The 18506-nt window shown below is 38.9% G+C and overlaps 2 protein-coding genes across 4 annotated transcripts in view; one reads left to right on the top strand and one right to left on the bottom strand.

Moving 5' to 3' along the window:
- The window catches only part of LOC126481472 (probable 28S ribosomal protein S16, mitochondrial), a 38510-nt gene extending 33463 nt beyond the window's left edge, over positions 1–5047 (top strand). Inside the window, exon 3 of the mRNA XM_050105251.1 lies at positions 4842–5047. Coding sequence (XP_049961208.1) covers positions 4842–4951 — 110 coding nt within the window. The 3' untranslated portion in view covers positions 4952–5047. The remainder of the gene's footprint in view (positions 1–4841) is intronic.
- The window catches only part of LOC126481471 (39S ribosomal protein L54, mitochondrial), a 28294-nt gene continuing 14561 nt past the window's right edge, over positions 4774–18506 (bottom strand). Inside the window, exons 2-4 of one of the 3 annotated variants that reach the window (XM_050105250.1) lie at positions 12791–12991; positions 5094–5206; positions 4774–4907 (exon numbers count right to left, since the gene is read on the bottom strand). In XM_050105250.1, coding sequence (XP_049961207.1) covers positions 5094–5206; positions 12791–12991 — 314 coding nt within the window. In that variant the 3' untranslated portion in view covers positions 4774–4907. Of the gene's footprint in view, positions 4908–4967; positions 5207–12790; positions 12992–18506 lie in introns of those variants that run through there. The other 2 variants (XR_007587572.1, XM_050105249.1) reach the window with 2 other exon arrangements.

The raw sequence follows: 18506 nt of genomic DNA, 5'->3' as shown, positions 1-18506 counted from the left end.
TTGAGGCCATGAGGAAGTTACTTTTTGACATGAAAATGGGTGACAGCTGTCAAAATGGAGGTATATGGCGATGTTTGGCAGTTGATATGAACAGAAATATTTATGGGGCCACTTGTGAGGTAGAGATCAACATATAGGAAGGTAACTTATTGTTCGGCAGGCACCAGATGAAGTGTATTTGGGAGCAGGTGTTGAGGTTATGGAAGAAAGAGCAAAGGTTGGCCCTGTCCAAATCACGACACTGTCATCAATGAATCTGAACCAGACAATAATGTTTTAGGTAATGATTGGATAGGAAGGATTCCTTCAGATGGCCCACAAACGTGTTGGCAAAAAATGGCAATACCACAGATTTGTTTGTAGCAGGTATGCACAAACTGCGGGACACATGCGGCCTGCAGTTGATATCATGATGGCCTGCCCCTTATCATTTGTTCTTGTGATTTTTTTCTTTCTTTTTTTTCCCAAATCTTTCGTTCCCTCCCTGAAAATGCACTAGAAGCAGTGCAGCTGGAACTAATCAATGTGCTAAACAATGGGACGCTGTGAACTAAATTCAATGAAACAAATCTATTGTGGAATGAGAGTTTCACTCTGCAGCGGAGTGTGCGCTGATATGAAACTTACTGGCAGATTAAATATGTGTGCCCGACCGAGACTCGAACTCGGGACCTTTGCCTTTCGCGGGCAAGTGCTCTACCATCTGAGCTACCGAAGCATGACTGGCAGAAGTAAAGCTGTGAGGACCAGGCGTGAGTCGTGCTTCGCTAGCTCAGATGGTAGAGAACTTACCCGCGAAAGGCGAAGGTCCCGAGTTCGAGTCTCGGTCGGGCACACAGTTTTAATCTGCCATTAAGTTTCAAATCTATTGTATTTCTGTTGTTGGGTCAGTAGAAACAATTGTACATTATTGGTAGGTAGTACAATAAAATATGTTAACATTTTTGGTCATCTTATATATATCATCAAATTTTTTCAGCAATAAACATTAACAAAATAGGAATCACTCAAGGACTGACAGTTTAGAGTGAAGCAATCATGGAAGCAATGGAGCATCATTTTTCTAATTTTTTAATTAAGTTGTGGCCCTTACGTAGTCACAGTGAGGGGTTTGCATCCTGCCGTACTAGCAAGTCTGTACATTTCTAGTTTATATATTTGGGCTTCAAGAGTGAAATAACTGTGGAACTAGATGCGTCATTTTACATGTCGTATACCAGCTGTTATGTAAATAGTGTTCGGCCTTTTACATCGGCATGACTACCACCCTGTTATCACTCAGAATGAATGAACATAGTCAGAAGATGTATACCACCAACACATAATATCCTGTTGCAGAGTATGCTCTACAACATGACAATCATGACCTCGGTGCCTGTTTCACCACATTCATCATCTGAATTCTTGCCCTGGTCACCAGTTTCTCAGAATTCTGCAGCTGGGAACTAGCACTACAACATGTTTTTGGCCTTAATTTACATGAATTCCTTCTGTTTCTGCATTTATTCACAGTAACTACTCCTGTCTTCACACCATTTTAGTTTCCTACATTTGTCACTTCCTGACCTGTGTATATTTCGCCGTCACCCCTCCCACCTCTGTTAAATACATTGCACTTCGCTTTTACTCTTATTAACTTGTGCACAATGTTTTAGTACTAATCTCAGTCTTGCATACTACCCTGCCTTCCACCACTAAGCTCTTAGGTTTTCAAATCTCATCAGGTTCAATCCTCGACAATCAGTCTTTCCTTCTCACTCCACCTGGTAAGTCTCCCCTGACCCTGGATTCTGAGTGACTTTTCTGAACTGTACCCCTTTTTCTAAACCTCGTCAGTCATTTTTCTTCACTTCTCTCCCTTCCCGTCCAACTGTTCTGCCAGAAGAAGAAGCCATTGGCTCCGAAAGCTTGTAAAAGTTAAATGTTCTTGTGTGTGTGTTCTCTTGCTGCCGCTAGGTGAGTATACTTTTTTATCAATCCATTTAAATTTTAGAAAATGATCTGTGTGACTTGCAAAGTTTCCGGCTTTGAAGAGCACTGTCTCCCTGCAAATTTCCCCAACATGCAGCTGCGAGCATTGTATTCACACATCTCGTTACTGTCTGCGGAAATAGTTGCAGTGACCAAACATAACCGATACTACCAAATTTTGAAAGGGCTATGTGGTGAGAAAGAATGAAGTGATTAGTCAGTGTAACAAGCGTTTAATGGCATTGGGACTGGGAGTTCCAAAAATTGATGTTTTATGCAGAAAAATGCAGTAATGAGGGACGAGATTCCACTGTAATTTGTTTCTGTTGTGTGGAGTTCTGAACTAGCTGTTCTATGTAGTTTTTACAGGATGGTTTGTCATGCTCAGCACTCACAAAACTGAATTATTTCATTCAGCTATTGGAAGATTGTAGTATCTAAAGTGACGACAGTACAGTCGGGGAATACATGTACTAGTTTTTTTGTAAAGTTTTCATTTACATGGCGTGAACTTCAGAATTGGGCATTGGAATACACCTTAATTGGTCCCTTTAATTTTAGGATGTAAATTAGGGCTTTCCCTATAACCAAATCACTGAAGGGTGTAAGAAGGAAGTTGTCAATAGCCATCTCATTGGGAACTGTACTATTGGAAATAATTCAAAACTGGATATATCAACAGCATCAGGGAGAAAATACTGAAGCCGACACAAGTAATGTGTCTCCAGTGAAGACTGCATAACCTTACAGACGTGCTAATAACTGCCTAATGAAACTTAGATACTGTACAGACCGCTGTCAGGAAGTGTGAGAACTGTTAGCTTGTGTGTGAATGTTTTTAGTTTAATATTATGGTACACGATTCAAAGACTTGAAAACACCAATATTTAGAATATTTGAATATATAGCAAGTACAACTTTCATTTCATTGGTTCTGCTGTAGTCTTTTATTAGCTTGTGTCTGTCCTGCCCTGCTCAGTGATTTCATAAGCACAATAGGTCTACTAATATTCCAGTTACCCTTTCATTTTTCGCCTAATATTATTAGTTCATCCTTCAATTCACAAGGATGAAAGACACTAAATATTTCTTTTGGTGTTAACAGTTTTGTCCAGGCTGTAACTTTTTTAAGTAGCAGTTTCAAGTGTAACTATACAAACCCCACTTGGCTACCTGATATTTAATCAATCCATGAATTGTGTGCCATTATATGAAGGGCTTATTTCAATAGTGGAACAAGTCCATTTTTGTTCATATTGAATATAATAGAGGGAAACATTCCACGTGGGAAAAATATATCTAAAAACAAAGATGATGTAACTTACCAAACGAAAGTGTTGGTATGTTGATAGACACACAAACACACACACACAAAATTCAAGCTTTCGCAACCTATGATTGCTTCATCAGGAAAGAGGGAAGGAGAGGGAAAGACAAAAGGATGTGGGTTTTAAGGGAGAGGGTAAGGAGTCATTCCAATCCCGGGAGTGCAAAGACTTACCTTAGAGGGAAAAAGGACAGGTATACTCTCTCTCTCTCTCTCTCTCTCTCTCTCTCTCACACACACACACACACACACACACACACACACACACACCAATCTGCACATATACAGACATCTGCTTGTACATCAATAAGTGGTTCTATTAATCCTAAATCTTATACCCAATAAATAGTTAAGATGGTTGTGGTTTGATGCAGCTCTCCATGATAAGTCTGTCTTATACAAGCCTCTTTATCTTTGCACAACTACTGCAATGTTCATCCATTTGAACTTGCTTACTGCATTCAATCCTTGGAACCCCCCCCCCCCCCCCCCCCCACACACACACACACACTTACTTTCTCTTCAGACTTATATTTCACAATGTGTCCTATCCTATCAACCATTCTCATCTTTTCATCTTTCAGTGACGTTGTGGCACAAATTTCATTTTTTTCCCCAGTTCGATTCAGTGCCTCCACATTTGCAATATCTACTTAATCTTCAGTATGCTTTTACATCAACATGTTACAAAAGCTTCTATTGTGTTCTTATCTGAACTGCCTATCATCCACACTCTATTTCCATACAAGACTACACTTCAGACAAATACCTTCAGAAAAAAACGTCCTAACACTTAAACCAAAATTAGTTGTTAACAAATTCATTTTTTTTCCAGCAACAGTATTCTTTCTATAGCTAGTCGCCATTTTATATCCTTTCGGTGTTGGCATCGTCAGTTATTTTGCTACGCACATAGCAAAACTCATCTGCTACTTTTAATGTCTCATTTGTTAGTCTTCGGATTTTTTTTCTTTCTGAGAATGGCCTTGATTGCATAAGTGCGATGATAAACTTTAGAAGCAAACATGTGACATGAATAAACATTGAAAGTATACGTTCCTGTAACCAGTTACAAATTTGTTTTAGAGGGTTAAAATTCTCTCAAGTGGATTATGTCATTTACTAAGACATGTATGTATTGTATGTGCAACTTCTGGGTGACCTGTGGCACTATCTGGTAGCAGAAGACAAAACACTACTTTGAGTCTTGTACCAAAGTTTAGTGTGTGCCTTTTATTGCAAAAGATGAGTTATAAAACTTTTGGCCTTCTACTACATTAATGTTTTGTCGTCTGCTACCAGAAAGTGCCACAGGTTATCCAAAATTCATAGGCCTTCAAACGTGCCTTTGTGGAACCCCCCAAATGCATAGTGTAAATAAATTGTGAGAAATTACAGTAACTAATGGTACCAGTCTCATTTTGATTTAGTTTAACATTTTTTTATTTGAAAGAAAAATTAAAATTTTGGAACTTGAAGCTCTGTTTTGAAACTGGACAGTATGACATCACACTTAAGTGTTATTATCTCTACTGTTACACAGGATTAGCAGGTTTCTATCCCATCCATCCAAGGACATACATGACAGCCTGGAGGAACCGCCGCAGTGCTGCAGAAAATAAAGAAGAAGTTAAACTAGAAAATAGTAGTTAGTATGAACACAGTGATGTACATTTTACAGCATATATTTTGAAAAATGTGTAATACAAACAGTTATAGTCTATTAAATAAAACAGCTCTTTATCTACACTTTCGGTGTATCACTTATTTCACCATGCACAGTACACAGATGCACCTAAAACTTCTTTATCTTTTGCAACTGATTATTTCTTCTCAATGCCATTTTCCTCAGTCTTCTCCAATACTCTTTAGTGTTAGGGTCCAATTCCTCTAAAGCAGGTGGCTTGCCTAGACAAAGAGATTAACTAACATTAATCCAGCTTTTCCACACATTAATGACTTATCCAATGAAGAAACAATTTTTTATAATGTAAGATGACTATTCTAAAATAATTTGTATCAGAATGAAAAGTGAGTGTTGAAATTCTGGATAACAATAATACAGTAAAACCCCCTTTTTACATGTTTCAGTGGACTGACTCAAAAGGAGTGTAAAATGCAGCAAAGCAGAGAAAACACAAGTGCAAATGGATTAATTTCTCTGTCATATAGCCCAAAAAATATGAAATTGATGTAATTTAAATTTTGTCTATTTGAAAAAATGTTTTATTGTTTTTGTTTCCTTCTGACAGCAATTAACTCTACTTGTTCATGCAACAACATTAAAAAAGATATTCTTTTTTAGGACCAAACTGAGGAGCAAATCTCTGAGGCCATGGAATGTGTCAGTACATGAAATTACAACATAAAAGTTATAACAGATAAAAAATAAATGTTTATGAACCCGAAAAAGTCACTTCATAAGTTTAAGTAAACGCAATCAACAATACAATGAGAATCAGCTTAAATTTTCAAGGAACTCCTCAACAGAATAGGAGTGACCCATGAGGAAACTCTTCAATTCCGATTTGGAAATGCATGGATTTCTGCTAAGATTTTTGAATTTGAGTGGTAGCTTATTGAAAATGGATGCAGCAGTATACTGCACACCTTTTTGCACAAGAGTTAAGGAAGTCTGATCCAAAATGCAGGTTTGATTTCTGCCAAATATTAACCGAGTGAAAGCTGCTTATTCTTGGGAATAAGCTAATATTGTTAACCAGAAATAACAGTAAGGAATATATATATTGAGAGGTTCCTGAACTTACACCACTTATTGCCCAAACTGCCAATTTCTGAGCCAAAAATATCCTTTTAGAATGGGAAGAGTTACCCCAAAATATAATACCATATGACATAAGCAAAGTAGACTAATTTTCATGTCGAACAATCATTCACTTCTGATACCGTTTGAATAATAAAAATGGCAGTATTAAGTCTTTGAACAAGATCCTGAACATGGGCTTTCCACGGCAGCTTACTATCTATCTGAACACCTAGGAATTTGAACTGTTCAGTTTCACTAATCATACACCCGTGCTGTGAAATTAAAACATCAGGTTTTGTTGAATTGTGTGTTAGAAACTGTAAAAACTGAGTCTTACTGTGATTTAGCATTAGTTCATTTTCTACAAGCCATGAAGTAGGTCATGTACTGCACTATTTGAAATTGAGCCAATGTTGCACACAACATCCTTTACTACCAAGCTAGTGTCATCAGCAAACAGAAATATTTTAAAGTTACCCGTAATACTAGAGGGCATATCATTTATATAAATAAGGAACAGGAGTGGCCCCAACACTGATCCCTGGGGCCCCACTCAGATCCCACATCACATCCGTTATCGGAGATGCTGTGTCCTATCGCTTGTGCACTGACTATAACACCATGTTCAAACTCACTTAAATCTTGATAACCTGCCATTGTAGCAGCAGTACCCGATCTAACAACTGTGCCAGACACTTGTTGTCTCATATAGGCGCTGCCAACCACAGAACCGTATCCTGTCTGTTTACATATTTCTGTATTCAAATATGCATGCCTATACCAGTTTCTTTGGTGCTTCAGTGTATAATGAAGTACTATGTGAAAAAAGCTACATAAATATTCAGTGACAGTTTCATATGATTTCAATGTGGTGCAGAGATTGGCTACTTGCTTTAAATGTTCAGAAATTTAAGATTTTGACTTAACAAACTGAAAAAATGTGGTATCCTATGGCTATAATATCAAAGAGTCAGAGCTGGAATCGGCCAATTCATACAAACACCTGGGTGTAGCACTTTGTAGGGATATGAAATGGAATGATCACATAGTTTCAGCCATGGTGGTAGATTTCTTTACTGGCGGAATATGGGGGAAGTGAAAGCACTCTACAAAGGAGATTGCTTACAAATCATTCGTGACCAGTTCTAGAATATTGCTCAAGTGTGGGACGCAAACCATGTAGGACTAACACGGGATACTGAACCTGTACAGAGGACAGCATGAATGGTCACAGTTTGTTTAATCTGTGGGAGAGTGTCACAGAGATACTGAAGCAATTGAACTGGAAGACTCCTTGAGATAGTGGTAAACTATCTCGAGAAAGTTTACTAACGAAGTTTCAAGAACTGGCTTTAAATGATTGCTCTCAGAATATGCTACAACTCAATACATATCACTCCCATACGGATTGTGAGGATAAGATTAGAATAATTATTGCATGCACAGAGGCATTCAAACAATCATATTTCCCACACTCCATACATGAATGGAACAGGAAAAAACCGTAATAACTGAAGCAATGGGATGTACCTTCTGCTATGTGCCTCACAATGGTTTGCAGAGTATAAATGTAGGTAACCACTACAACATTATGGCAAAAAAAAACTTGTGACACAACACTTGTTAAAACACTAAAGTTGGCAGTTTTCATAAACAGAGAACAGTACTGTATTGACAGTACAATATTGGCAGAACAGGACTTCTGTTAGGATTGACAAAAATTAACGTAAAAAGTGGTAAAAGGTAACATGTGGGAAGTAAAAACAGGGTTTTCTGTAGTTCGTATCCTCCCATGTACGTAATAAAACTGCCTATATTTATCACTTTTAAAAATCACTATGGCATTCCCCATAACTCAATATTTTAAAGAAAGTTATGAGCAAAGGTTAAAGAGTTTCAGTTCCTCTGCACATCTAACTTCCAAATGAGCCCTTTGTATTTATATGATTTTGTAAATTTCAAACAAGGTTAAACCAAAAAGTCAATGGATGTCACGCCATGAAGCACAAAATAGGCATGTTGTTGTGACTGGCTGTAATACTGTACAGTCTGGATCTTATGTATTCTTTTAACATTTATAGAAAACCAAGAGCAATGGACACAATGATCCAGGATGTACATAAAGTCCAGGAACACTTTCAATTATTAATTGCACAAAACAAAACATTGTACAGATACCACACGTCATTTTGATGAGAAACCCTGAAATTTCCCCCCCCCCCCCCCCAAGTACACCGCCACAGCATAGTTTGGTAACTTGCCAATAGTCAGCACTAGTCACAAACACGGCGAGTTCAGTTGCGGAGTGAGCTTTCTGTGTGTTGGAGTTCGACAAAAACAAGTCGGCTACAGCTGTTCAATGGATGTTTAGAACCAAGTACGATAATAAGCTACCAACAAGGAAGGCCATTTACTACTGACACAACAAATTTGTTACAATGGGTTGCTTGTGCCCAGCAAAGAGAAGCGGATGTCCCAGTGTAAGTTAAGTGAATGTGGAGTGTGTACAAGAGACATTTATAAGGAGTCCAAAGAAATTGGTGTGTCATGCACATCAAATATTTGTACAATGTTAGTTCTTGTGCAATAAATAATTGAGAGTGTTCCCGGACTTTATGTACATCCTGTACAATCTCCTCCAGTCATCCCCACAGACAGTAATTAAGAATGATAAATGAAAACTGTTTTATCGTGGACAAGCAGTGTAGCAGGCAGTATTGAAATAAACACTTTGCAATAGCAACTGTTTGTTTATTAACATGAACTGAACTAAGTACAGTCCCCGAGGACGAATGTCCATGAACGTCAAATTGGTGTGGAGCAGAGAGGATAAGGAATGACGAGGCACCGGGGCATCCACTGATGAGGAGCAATGTGCAGTACTGACATGGTCCCATGAGGCAGTGTGCAGTCACATGCAGACCCTGTGAAGTAGTGCCTTACATGGATCATAGCGACAGCAAGACGACACCTTGGCAGGCACCAGCAATGGCAGGCGTTGGACCCATAATGGAGACACTTGGCGGCTGACGATCGCTCAGAGCATAACTGGCTCTCGAGGGGCACAACTTATGTATGGAACTGCAGAAGACTACATGTGTGCTGTCATGTGGATGCATGACCACATGGACACAGCTAGGTGTCTGTGACTGCAGCACTATGTACTGTGACCTGCATGCCACATACTGGAGCAGCTGGCCTCACCAGATGCTGCAGCAGCTACAGGATGCTTGGTGATAAACATCTCAGTGACTCTTCTATTGATAAACAACCTCCAAAATTAGGCAGGGGCTCTACCTGACCAACAAAGCATATCTGTAAGTGTGGTGGACGAATATGCTGGGCACAGCCCTGCATACAACACACCCTTCGCCCCTCAAAAGATATGGCTCAACCATCTTAGAGAAGCACGGCACCCAAGGCATGAGACACAATGCAGCCACCAATGCAGACTATCCCAACAACTGGACTGAAAGAACAGTACAATCAGCCAACATGCAAACATGTGCCAGAGAAGTTATCAATTAGCTGCCAAGTACTGTAACACAACCTTGCATTCCACAAGCAATGAACACACGCAAAACACCATGCATAAAAAGAACCTATGAAGTTACATCAACTTCACAATAAGGATGCAAGATACAGCTAACAAGATCGCCGACTATGCTTTGCACAACCATTGACATCTGATTCACAAAAATAGAAAAATCAAATAACCCTTACGGAATAACTTCCTAAAGCTCAGTTCAATGTCCTTGAATATACTGTATGAGACCACTACACAACACAAGAAATTGATGTCAATAAGACAAATACATCCCGTCTGTGAAAGGAAACAGTTACTGACTGCTGGAAGTGAGTCTGGGAAAAGCTGACAATGTAAACTAAAGACTTCAGTAACCACACTTGCAACGAAGTGAGCACGGCACCGTGTACCTTGTGTATGCCATAGGCTATAAACTGCATCTCCAACTATTGACAGTATATGGCCCAGTCCTCTTTCTAGCCATCACATATCTGAAAATTCAGCACCAATGCGGAGGAAGCTTGCTGACACATGGCCATTGTAGGTAAAATCTGAGTGAGCTGAGTTATGAGTCAAAGACAGCTCCAACAATTGGACAGACATTACAAATCAAAATGACACTCAAACATTATGCGAAAATACACTGCCAGAGAACTGGAACCAGAACTATTGAGAACAGAAAACAACAAAGCCCTCCTGCATCAATGTAGAGAATTCCTAATGCACCAGTGCATAAAAGGACTGCCCAATCTATACAGAAAATAGAACAACTACCACGACACAGGTTCATGAAAATGCAGCTACCGAGAAACTTGGACACCATTTACAAAATGAACACCTACCAAAATCTTAACAACCAAATCAAAACACACAGTATCTCAAACCAAGAAAATTTGTGGATTGTATCTAATATCACAGACTGTCATTACACAATAAGCATGAATATGCTGCCCCATCAAGATAAACTAACACACAAACAAAAATCCATTAGTCTGAAAGCCACACATGCAACCTGCAAAAAAAACCACTAATACACATCAAGAACCACTGAGAGACACTCTCGTCACCATGTCCTTGGCCAAGTGATGTAGCAGAGAGTACTGAAAGGCAGACTCTGCAATAAGAACTATTTGTTTATTATAAGTACAGCTTCTGAGGACGAATGTCCCTGAAAATCGAAGTGGAAAAAAGGAGGAAGGATAAGCAAAGACATGGTCCCATGGAGCTGGGAGCTCAGGGACAGTCACTAATGCTGTAATGACACAGTCCCACAGGGCAGAGGGCTCATGGTGGTCACATGCAGATTCTGCGAAGCGGTGCCACTGGGAGCGGCTGATGAATTCCAGTGTGCTATGTGGCTCACGGTGAAGACGAAATGACACCTTGGCGGGCAGCAGCTGTGGTAGATGTTAGTCCATAATGGCGACTAATGGCAACTGATGGTCAGCTGGAGTGTAACTGGCTTTCCAGGGGTGGAGCAGCAACTTAAGTATGCATACATGGAAGACTACATGCACAGTGTCACATGAACACGTGACTGCATGGACATGAATAGGTGCCTGTGACTGGAGTGCTGTGTTCCAGCGCACCACATTACCAGCACTGTTAGCACCACCAAATGCTGTGGCAGTCGCAGGAGGCTTGGCAGTAAACAGTGACTCTTCTGTTGACAAACAAACTCTGAGGTGAGGTATAGCCAACCTGGCAAGCGAAGGATATCCACAAGTGTGGAAGCCAAATACGCAATGCGCAGTGCTGCACACCTCACAAAAATCATTAGGACAAACAACTGCAGCAAATGCATTATAACAATGCAGGAACAGTATCATATCCAGAAAGCTGTAGCAGAGAACAAATGTGTTACAAACCAGACACATATTAATACAAATTCTCTATTAAACTTAATGAAAAAAACCCTTTTATACACACAAACACATTAAAACAACACACACACAGGGATAGGTGACTGATATCACACAGGCACATTCTACAGTTGGTAACAACATTCAACAGATGGCAACACCATCCAAAATATTACATCAAATAAACTAATGTTCATTTCCTAGTGCTGTGAAAATGAAATTTTGTGTGGCAGAAAGCAGAAGAATAACAGCTGTAAAATAGGAAGAAGAACACAGGTAGACCAACATCTATGAAGTTTTGTACATAGAAATTTATACACCACTCCAACAAAGATATGCAGAAAGTGCCACAACTGTTTATAACTTCAATATATAATGTCCAAAATGTAAAGCAAAATAATGTAAACATACAAATATATATGTACTCCAAGCCATTGAAGATGTCTTGCAAATAATAAAGCTGAACATGTTTTGTAAGAAAAATCTGTTCTACTCAGTTGAGCTTCGGCAGTTCTAAAGCAATAACTTTCAATATAATGATTCACTATTTTGGTGATAATTTCTTGTGTGGGTACTTTTCTTTTAAGTTCTTTCATCAATATACATGACAGGTGACCAAGAGTGCCAAAAGAGGGGCCTAGACCTGGGGGTGTGCCATATTTTTAATATTTCCGAAGACTAATGTCAACTTGTAAGCAGTAAACACTGTTAAAAACTGGTGTGATACTGAGTTTTAAATAATTTTCTTGAAAGAAACGAAACTGACATACTTAATATTATGTTCTGCACTTTGTTACTTAGAAATTAAAACTGCTGCAAGCCTTAGGCTTTAGCGAGAAGGCAACCCAGGACAATAACACAACTGGACTCTTTAAACTATACTACAACACACCATAATAAAAATCTGTGGTTAACAAAATTGGAACAAAATATTGCTAACTACCTTGGAATTGCATGCAGAATTTGGGCAGCAAATTCATCAAAAGACGGTCACTTGGTTGCAATAAACTGTAAAATAATTTGCACCTTGCAGTTTAACTGTAATGTAATTTGAGTCAAAAATTTAAAAAATCGCTTTTTTATATTACGATGGCCATCTTCAGATGCTATGGGCGACATCTGATGAACAAGTGTCCATGCGTCTGGTTTCTTGGGAAGACATGTTTACTAGGGCATAGAAGTGGTCTACTTTGATGCAGTGTTAATGAAACACAAAAAGTAGTCCACATCATCTGTACATGTAATTTTATTGCTAAAGGGTAAAATGCATTTTAAGGGAAAGCAGTAACAGGCAGTAGAGACTAAGAGTTTCTAAGCTTTGTTGTTGGTGTACACACCTGTTCGTATGTTCCAAAGCCAATCTGGATACTCAGAATCTTCCTTCAGTTTGATATCTTCACCTTCTTTGTATATGTTACTACCACAAACATAAGACACTAACCTAGCTGGATCTGTTTCTACAGGAAGAACCTTTTTCTCCATTACAGGACCTAGTTTGCCAAGTTTCTTCCGTTTTCCAAGCCCAGCTATTGTGGCACCTATATAAAAGTCACATTAATTTAATAGGTCCCTAAAATGATAGGTAATAATGTCATTCATTTGAACAAAAAGCAGCCACAAAGAAAATGAAAGCTTAAATTACACAGATGTTTTCTAAACTCTGAAGCTATAATTAGCAAAATAACACAGAGCATATATAGTGTCTAAATAAAAAGTACATGAACTGTAGTTTTATTTGATTTTCTGTACAGTGTAATTTAAAAACAATTGATGTAATTTTATCATAATAATGAACAACAGGATTAAACAAATTAAAGTTATAGTAGAAATTAAAATTCTACACTAAATAAGCTTGACACACTGCCTGGCACAAAAAAATGTTACATGTGATGAATGATGAGTAATTATCTATTTAATAAAAGTGTAGCACTTTATCCTATATTTTTCGATGGGGATGTTATTGACATTGCCTCACAAGCAAATAATAAAACTTCAATTGTTTACTGCAATAGACTTAACTGTTCTTCCCTGCACAACCTGAAAGACATCACTGCATGTGAGACGATAATGTCTTCTGTCTCTTTTGCCTTTTATTGTTGGATCTTTCTCTGATTATAATAATTGGCTTTCTATAATACACATGCTGTTAAACCCTGAAAATGCTGCAAAAACTGTAACTTTGGTAGGAGATGGTTGCAGCATGCATTGTGTTAAAAATGTGTTGAGAGCTAGTTAAAAATGTGTTGAGAGCTACCACTTCAACAATTTCCACAACTATAAGAAGACAGAGGAAAGTTGGACACTATGCAATGAAACCAAGATCACACGTGAGAAGAGTGACATTGGCAAGAGAACATCATTTCTTACAACTTCAAGTGCCCCACCACTGCCACTGACGTACAAAATCAACTCCACCTAGTTTGAGAGGTCAATGTTCAGTGAGAGAACCATCCGGAGGAGACTGTAAGAAGCCAATTTTCAATGCATGAGACCTGCTGCAGGCCAAGAACTCACCACAGTGCATCACACAGTTCAACTATGTTTCGCAAGAGAATATTGTGGGTGGAGAGCACAACAATGGAGAAAATGTTGTTTACTGATGAGTTGGTAGGGCCTGTGCACACCAGTCGGTAAAGAGAGGGTCTGGAGAATGCCTTGCACATTCTCATCCAAGATGCATTCTCAGGGTGGTTCTCTGGTGGTTTTTAGCAGGAATCTACTCCACTATAAAGACAGATTTGGTCTTTAAAGAGCATGGGAGCCTTGCAACACATAGATGTAAGGAGGAAATTTTTTTGGAGCATGTTTTGCCTTTTGCTCCATTTACTGGTCATGGTTTTATATGAATGCATGACAATGCACAACCAGATGTTGCAACAATTGTGCAGGAGTTCTTGGATTGAATGGAGATTCATGCCACTGCATGGCCCATTTCAATCATATTGAGTTGAGAATGCCTTTTGCGGCAACTGCTCTACCGACCGCGCTACCCAAGCATGACTCCCGCCCCGTCCTCAAATCTTTAATTCCGCCAGTACCCCGTCTCCTACAATCCAAACTTCACAGAATCTTTCTTGCAAAACTTGCAGAACTAGCACTCTTGGAAGAAAGGATATTGCAGAGACATGGCTTAGCCACAGCCTGGGGATGTTTCCAGAATGAAATTTTCACTCTGTAGTGGTGTGTGCTGGTATGAAACTGAGAAATTGAGCACATTAATAAACTATTCCAAATTATCACAAATTATGTACTGGAGAGATATATGTAAAATGCAGTTGAAGTGTACATCCCAGAAGAGGAGGTTATGAATTGTTAACAGCTTATATACAAGGGTGGTTTGAAAAGTTCTCGGAATCACCACGAGAGGTCAGCACTAGCGCAATGAGTTGTTCACGTGATATTCGTTAGACTGTTGCCTGTAAACAGGTGACACGCCAGTGCTCTCGGAAGAGAGCTGTGGCGGTGGCATGGCTCTGTTGTTGTTCCCACATAGGGATTTGCAAAGATGGAAAAAAATCAAGATTTGAGCAGTGATTAAGTATTTCGTAAATGGAAGTATGAAACCAAAGGACATTCATGCCAATTTCCAGAATACACTGGGGGACTCTGCTCCTTCATACTCAACTGTCGTCAAGTGGACAAATGAATTTAAATTTGGTTGGGAGAGGTTAGATGATGATCCGTGCAGTGGTCAGCCAAGATGTGTCACTACTCCAGAAATCATTGCAAAAGTACACAAAGTGGTCATGGAGGATCGCCGATTGAAAGTGTATGAAACTGCTCACACTTGCCAGATGTCATCTGAAAGGGTGTATCACATTTTAACTGAAGAATTACAAATGAAAAATTTATCTGCAAGATGGGTGCCCCGGCTCTTGATGCACGCCCGCACACATGTGCCATCACCGTGGCAAAATTACATGAACTAAGGTATGAATTGTTGCCACACCCACCATATTCACCTAATATAGCTCTGTCAGACTTCCATCTCTTCCCGAAATTGAAAATTTTACTTGGTGGATGAAGACTCACTTCAAACTAAGAATTGATAGCCATTGTTGACATTTATTTTACAGACCTGGAGGAAAATCATTTTCGAGATGGGATCAAGGGACTGGAACATCGTTGGACCAAGTGCATTAACCTACAAGGAGACTACATTGAAAAATAAAAAAAAAGTTTCAGTGATGAAAGTACTTTTTTTCTGTTCTGAGAACTTCTCAAACAACCCTTGTATCTTAAAGCAACTATTGGCAAACAACAACAACAACAACTATAACAATGAAGTATATTAAATAACATTATGAAAGATCAAGTTACTATACGGGCCGTTTCAGAAGGAATAGTAAGTTTTTAAGAGGTTGTGGTACTGACTAGCTTAAATAAAACATTCCACATATCACATGTCCAATTTTTACCGCTTTCAGAGATACATTCGTTAGAAAGTAATCCAACCAAATACTCAGAAAAGGTGTTACGCAAAGAGAAATTACTAAGTTCAAAGTTGATTTTCATAAAATCTACATCCGACTTCAACGTGCTACAGAATTCTCTTGAAAACACCACATGTAGCTCTCCTGATGTCATCCTGGCAGCACTATCCATACTCTGAATGATCTATATGTGCCTTATGTTTACTATTTATTTGTAGACTTGGCTTTTCAATGATTCCCCACAGGCAAAAATCTAAAGAGGTAAGGTCTGAAGGACCTGTGTGGCCAAGAAAAGTGGCCACTTCTGTTGGTCCATATTCCGGGGAATGTTAGGTTTAGATGCTACGTCACCTGATGACTGTAATATGCAGGGGAGCTATACCGGAAGAACATAGCTATCTTTGTATCCAAAGGAACTTCTTCCAATAATGCTAGCAGCTCATTTTCAAAAAAGGACAAAAAAATGGGGCATTGTAATATGATGCAATAATGCAACAGGGCCAATAAACTGTTTGTCTATTACACCACACCACATATTTATAGAGAAGCATTCTAGAAAATGGTTCTCCTCAATGGCATGCAGATTTTAATCAGATCAACAATGTGAGTTGCCACTGTTACTCACACCATCATGAGTGAAAATGGCTTTGTCAACAAACAGTATTAATGGGCTTACTCAGCAGTTTGCGATTAGCTAATGACAACATTCCAGCTTTCTACCTTCAGCTCCTTCTCTGTGGTGTTGAATACACTGTAAATGATATGAAGAAAGGGCACACACACGTAATGTCAAGTCATCTGTGGAACACCAATACGTGTAGAAATTGTGTGTGTGATTGTTGAAGGACTATGTTCTACCAACTGAATTATGTCTTCTATTTCACCCATATTTCACTCATTTACACATTCAGATGACATATGGCTGCTGGGCACAGCACCAGTTTCATGCGGTTTGGTAAACACACTTTAATCTGGAACCGTGCTGTGAGGAAATCATCTATCATGTTCTATACAAACCTGTGTTTCAATTAAAAAAAACTGTAGACAAATTAATACTTAGCACTTGTAAATATGTGTGGCATGCTTAAACAATACGCTACTTAGCACTGCCTAACAAAGCACTCATACAGTCGAAAAATTCAATTTGTAAACTGAAGCACAACTTAACTTCACAACTTGGCCTTCAACTCCAAACTGACAATCAATATATAAACCTCTAGCAAATGGAGTAGCAACACACAAAATGAAAACTTATACCTGTGGCTGATAAAAATTTGAACATATTATACAGAATGTTTATTTGAATTAGTCTATGCTACTACCTCCTAAAATAGGTGCTATTACTCCTGAAAGACTCTGGATTTAATTTGAAAAGGCTGTAAATAATAACACTGTACACTAAAAGGTGACACTTTTTCTGTTAAATTATTCACTGCTGTTTACGTCTGTTTGTACATCTCGACTATAAATATGCTCGTCAAGAAACCTAATTACTGTAATTCAGAAGAAGGTCTCTTGGCCGAAAGTGTAAATGTAAGCAGTCATTTTCATTGTACCTCTCTGCGACTCTAAGTCCCTTCTATATTGCAAGTAATATTCTCATAATTACTGTAATTACGGCGATTTATGTACAGGGAACAAAACTAGTGACCTGGCTGGACTTCACACAGATAGCATTAAGTATCTACAGCCAGATGACTTGTGTAGCATAGTACATTTTATTTTGCTGGTCACTATGTAGAGTTATGAACAAATTTCAGAGAACAATGTTAAGCAACTGAATATCATCGTCTTCACATTACTTATGTAATGTAAGCACGCACAGCAGCAAAGTTGTCTGGAGGCGGCACGAATGTTATATGTTCCATGCTGAATTGGCATTTGGAGTGACATATCATGGCAATGATGCGAGCACATTATGGTGTAAGTAAACATGTTTACAACCAATGTAAATACTGTATGTATGTGTAATGATTCAGTATGTATCAGAAGCTGGCTGAGATTGCACAAATAAAAGGAAAAAATAAGAAGAACATGCTTGATACGGAAATTCTGAGTGGCTAGGGCCTTCTGTTGGATAAACCGTTCGCCTGGTGCAAGTCTTTCGAGTTGACGCCACTTCGGCGACTTGCGCGTCGATGGGGATGAAATGACGATGATAAGGACAACACAACACCCAGTCCCTTGGCGGAGAAAATCTCAGACTCAGCCGGGAATCAAACCCAGGCCATTAGGTATGACATTTCGTCACGCTGACCACTCAGCTACCAGGGGCAGACAACACGCATGATGTACATGTGCAACTCATGTTACAGCAGTCCTCTTGTGAAGCTTAGTACACACTGTGATGCACAGTTGAGACTCATTGCCATAATTCTTTGTCATGGACCTCTTATGGCATTCTTCATCATGCCACAAAAATTCATGTTCACATATAGGTTTGATTCAAGGAAGACAGAAAGCTGAAAATTGATTCGCTTGTTTTTTCACTGTGGAATTGTTCTTAAACAATTGCAGTGAAGCTATTGCTCAAAAATATTTGATTATTTCAAATTCTAAACCTCATATCACAGCTTGATGATGAGATAGTTATCTTTTCATAGTTGGTCATATATTTTAT

Source organism: Schistocerca serialis, chromosome 5 (genome assembly GCF_023864345.2).
Source record: "Schistocerca serialis cubense isolate TAMUIC-IGC-003099 chromosome 5, iqSchSeri2.2, whole genome shotgun sequence".
Classification (NCBI taxonomy): domain Eukaryota; kingdom Metazoa; phylum Arthropoda; class Insecta; order Orthoptera; family Acrididae; genus Schistocerca; species Schistocerca serialis.
The sequence above is the reverse complement of the archived record's forward strand: the minus strand, read 5'-3'. Positions and strand labels throughout refer to the sequence as shown.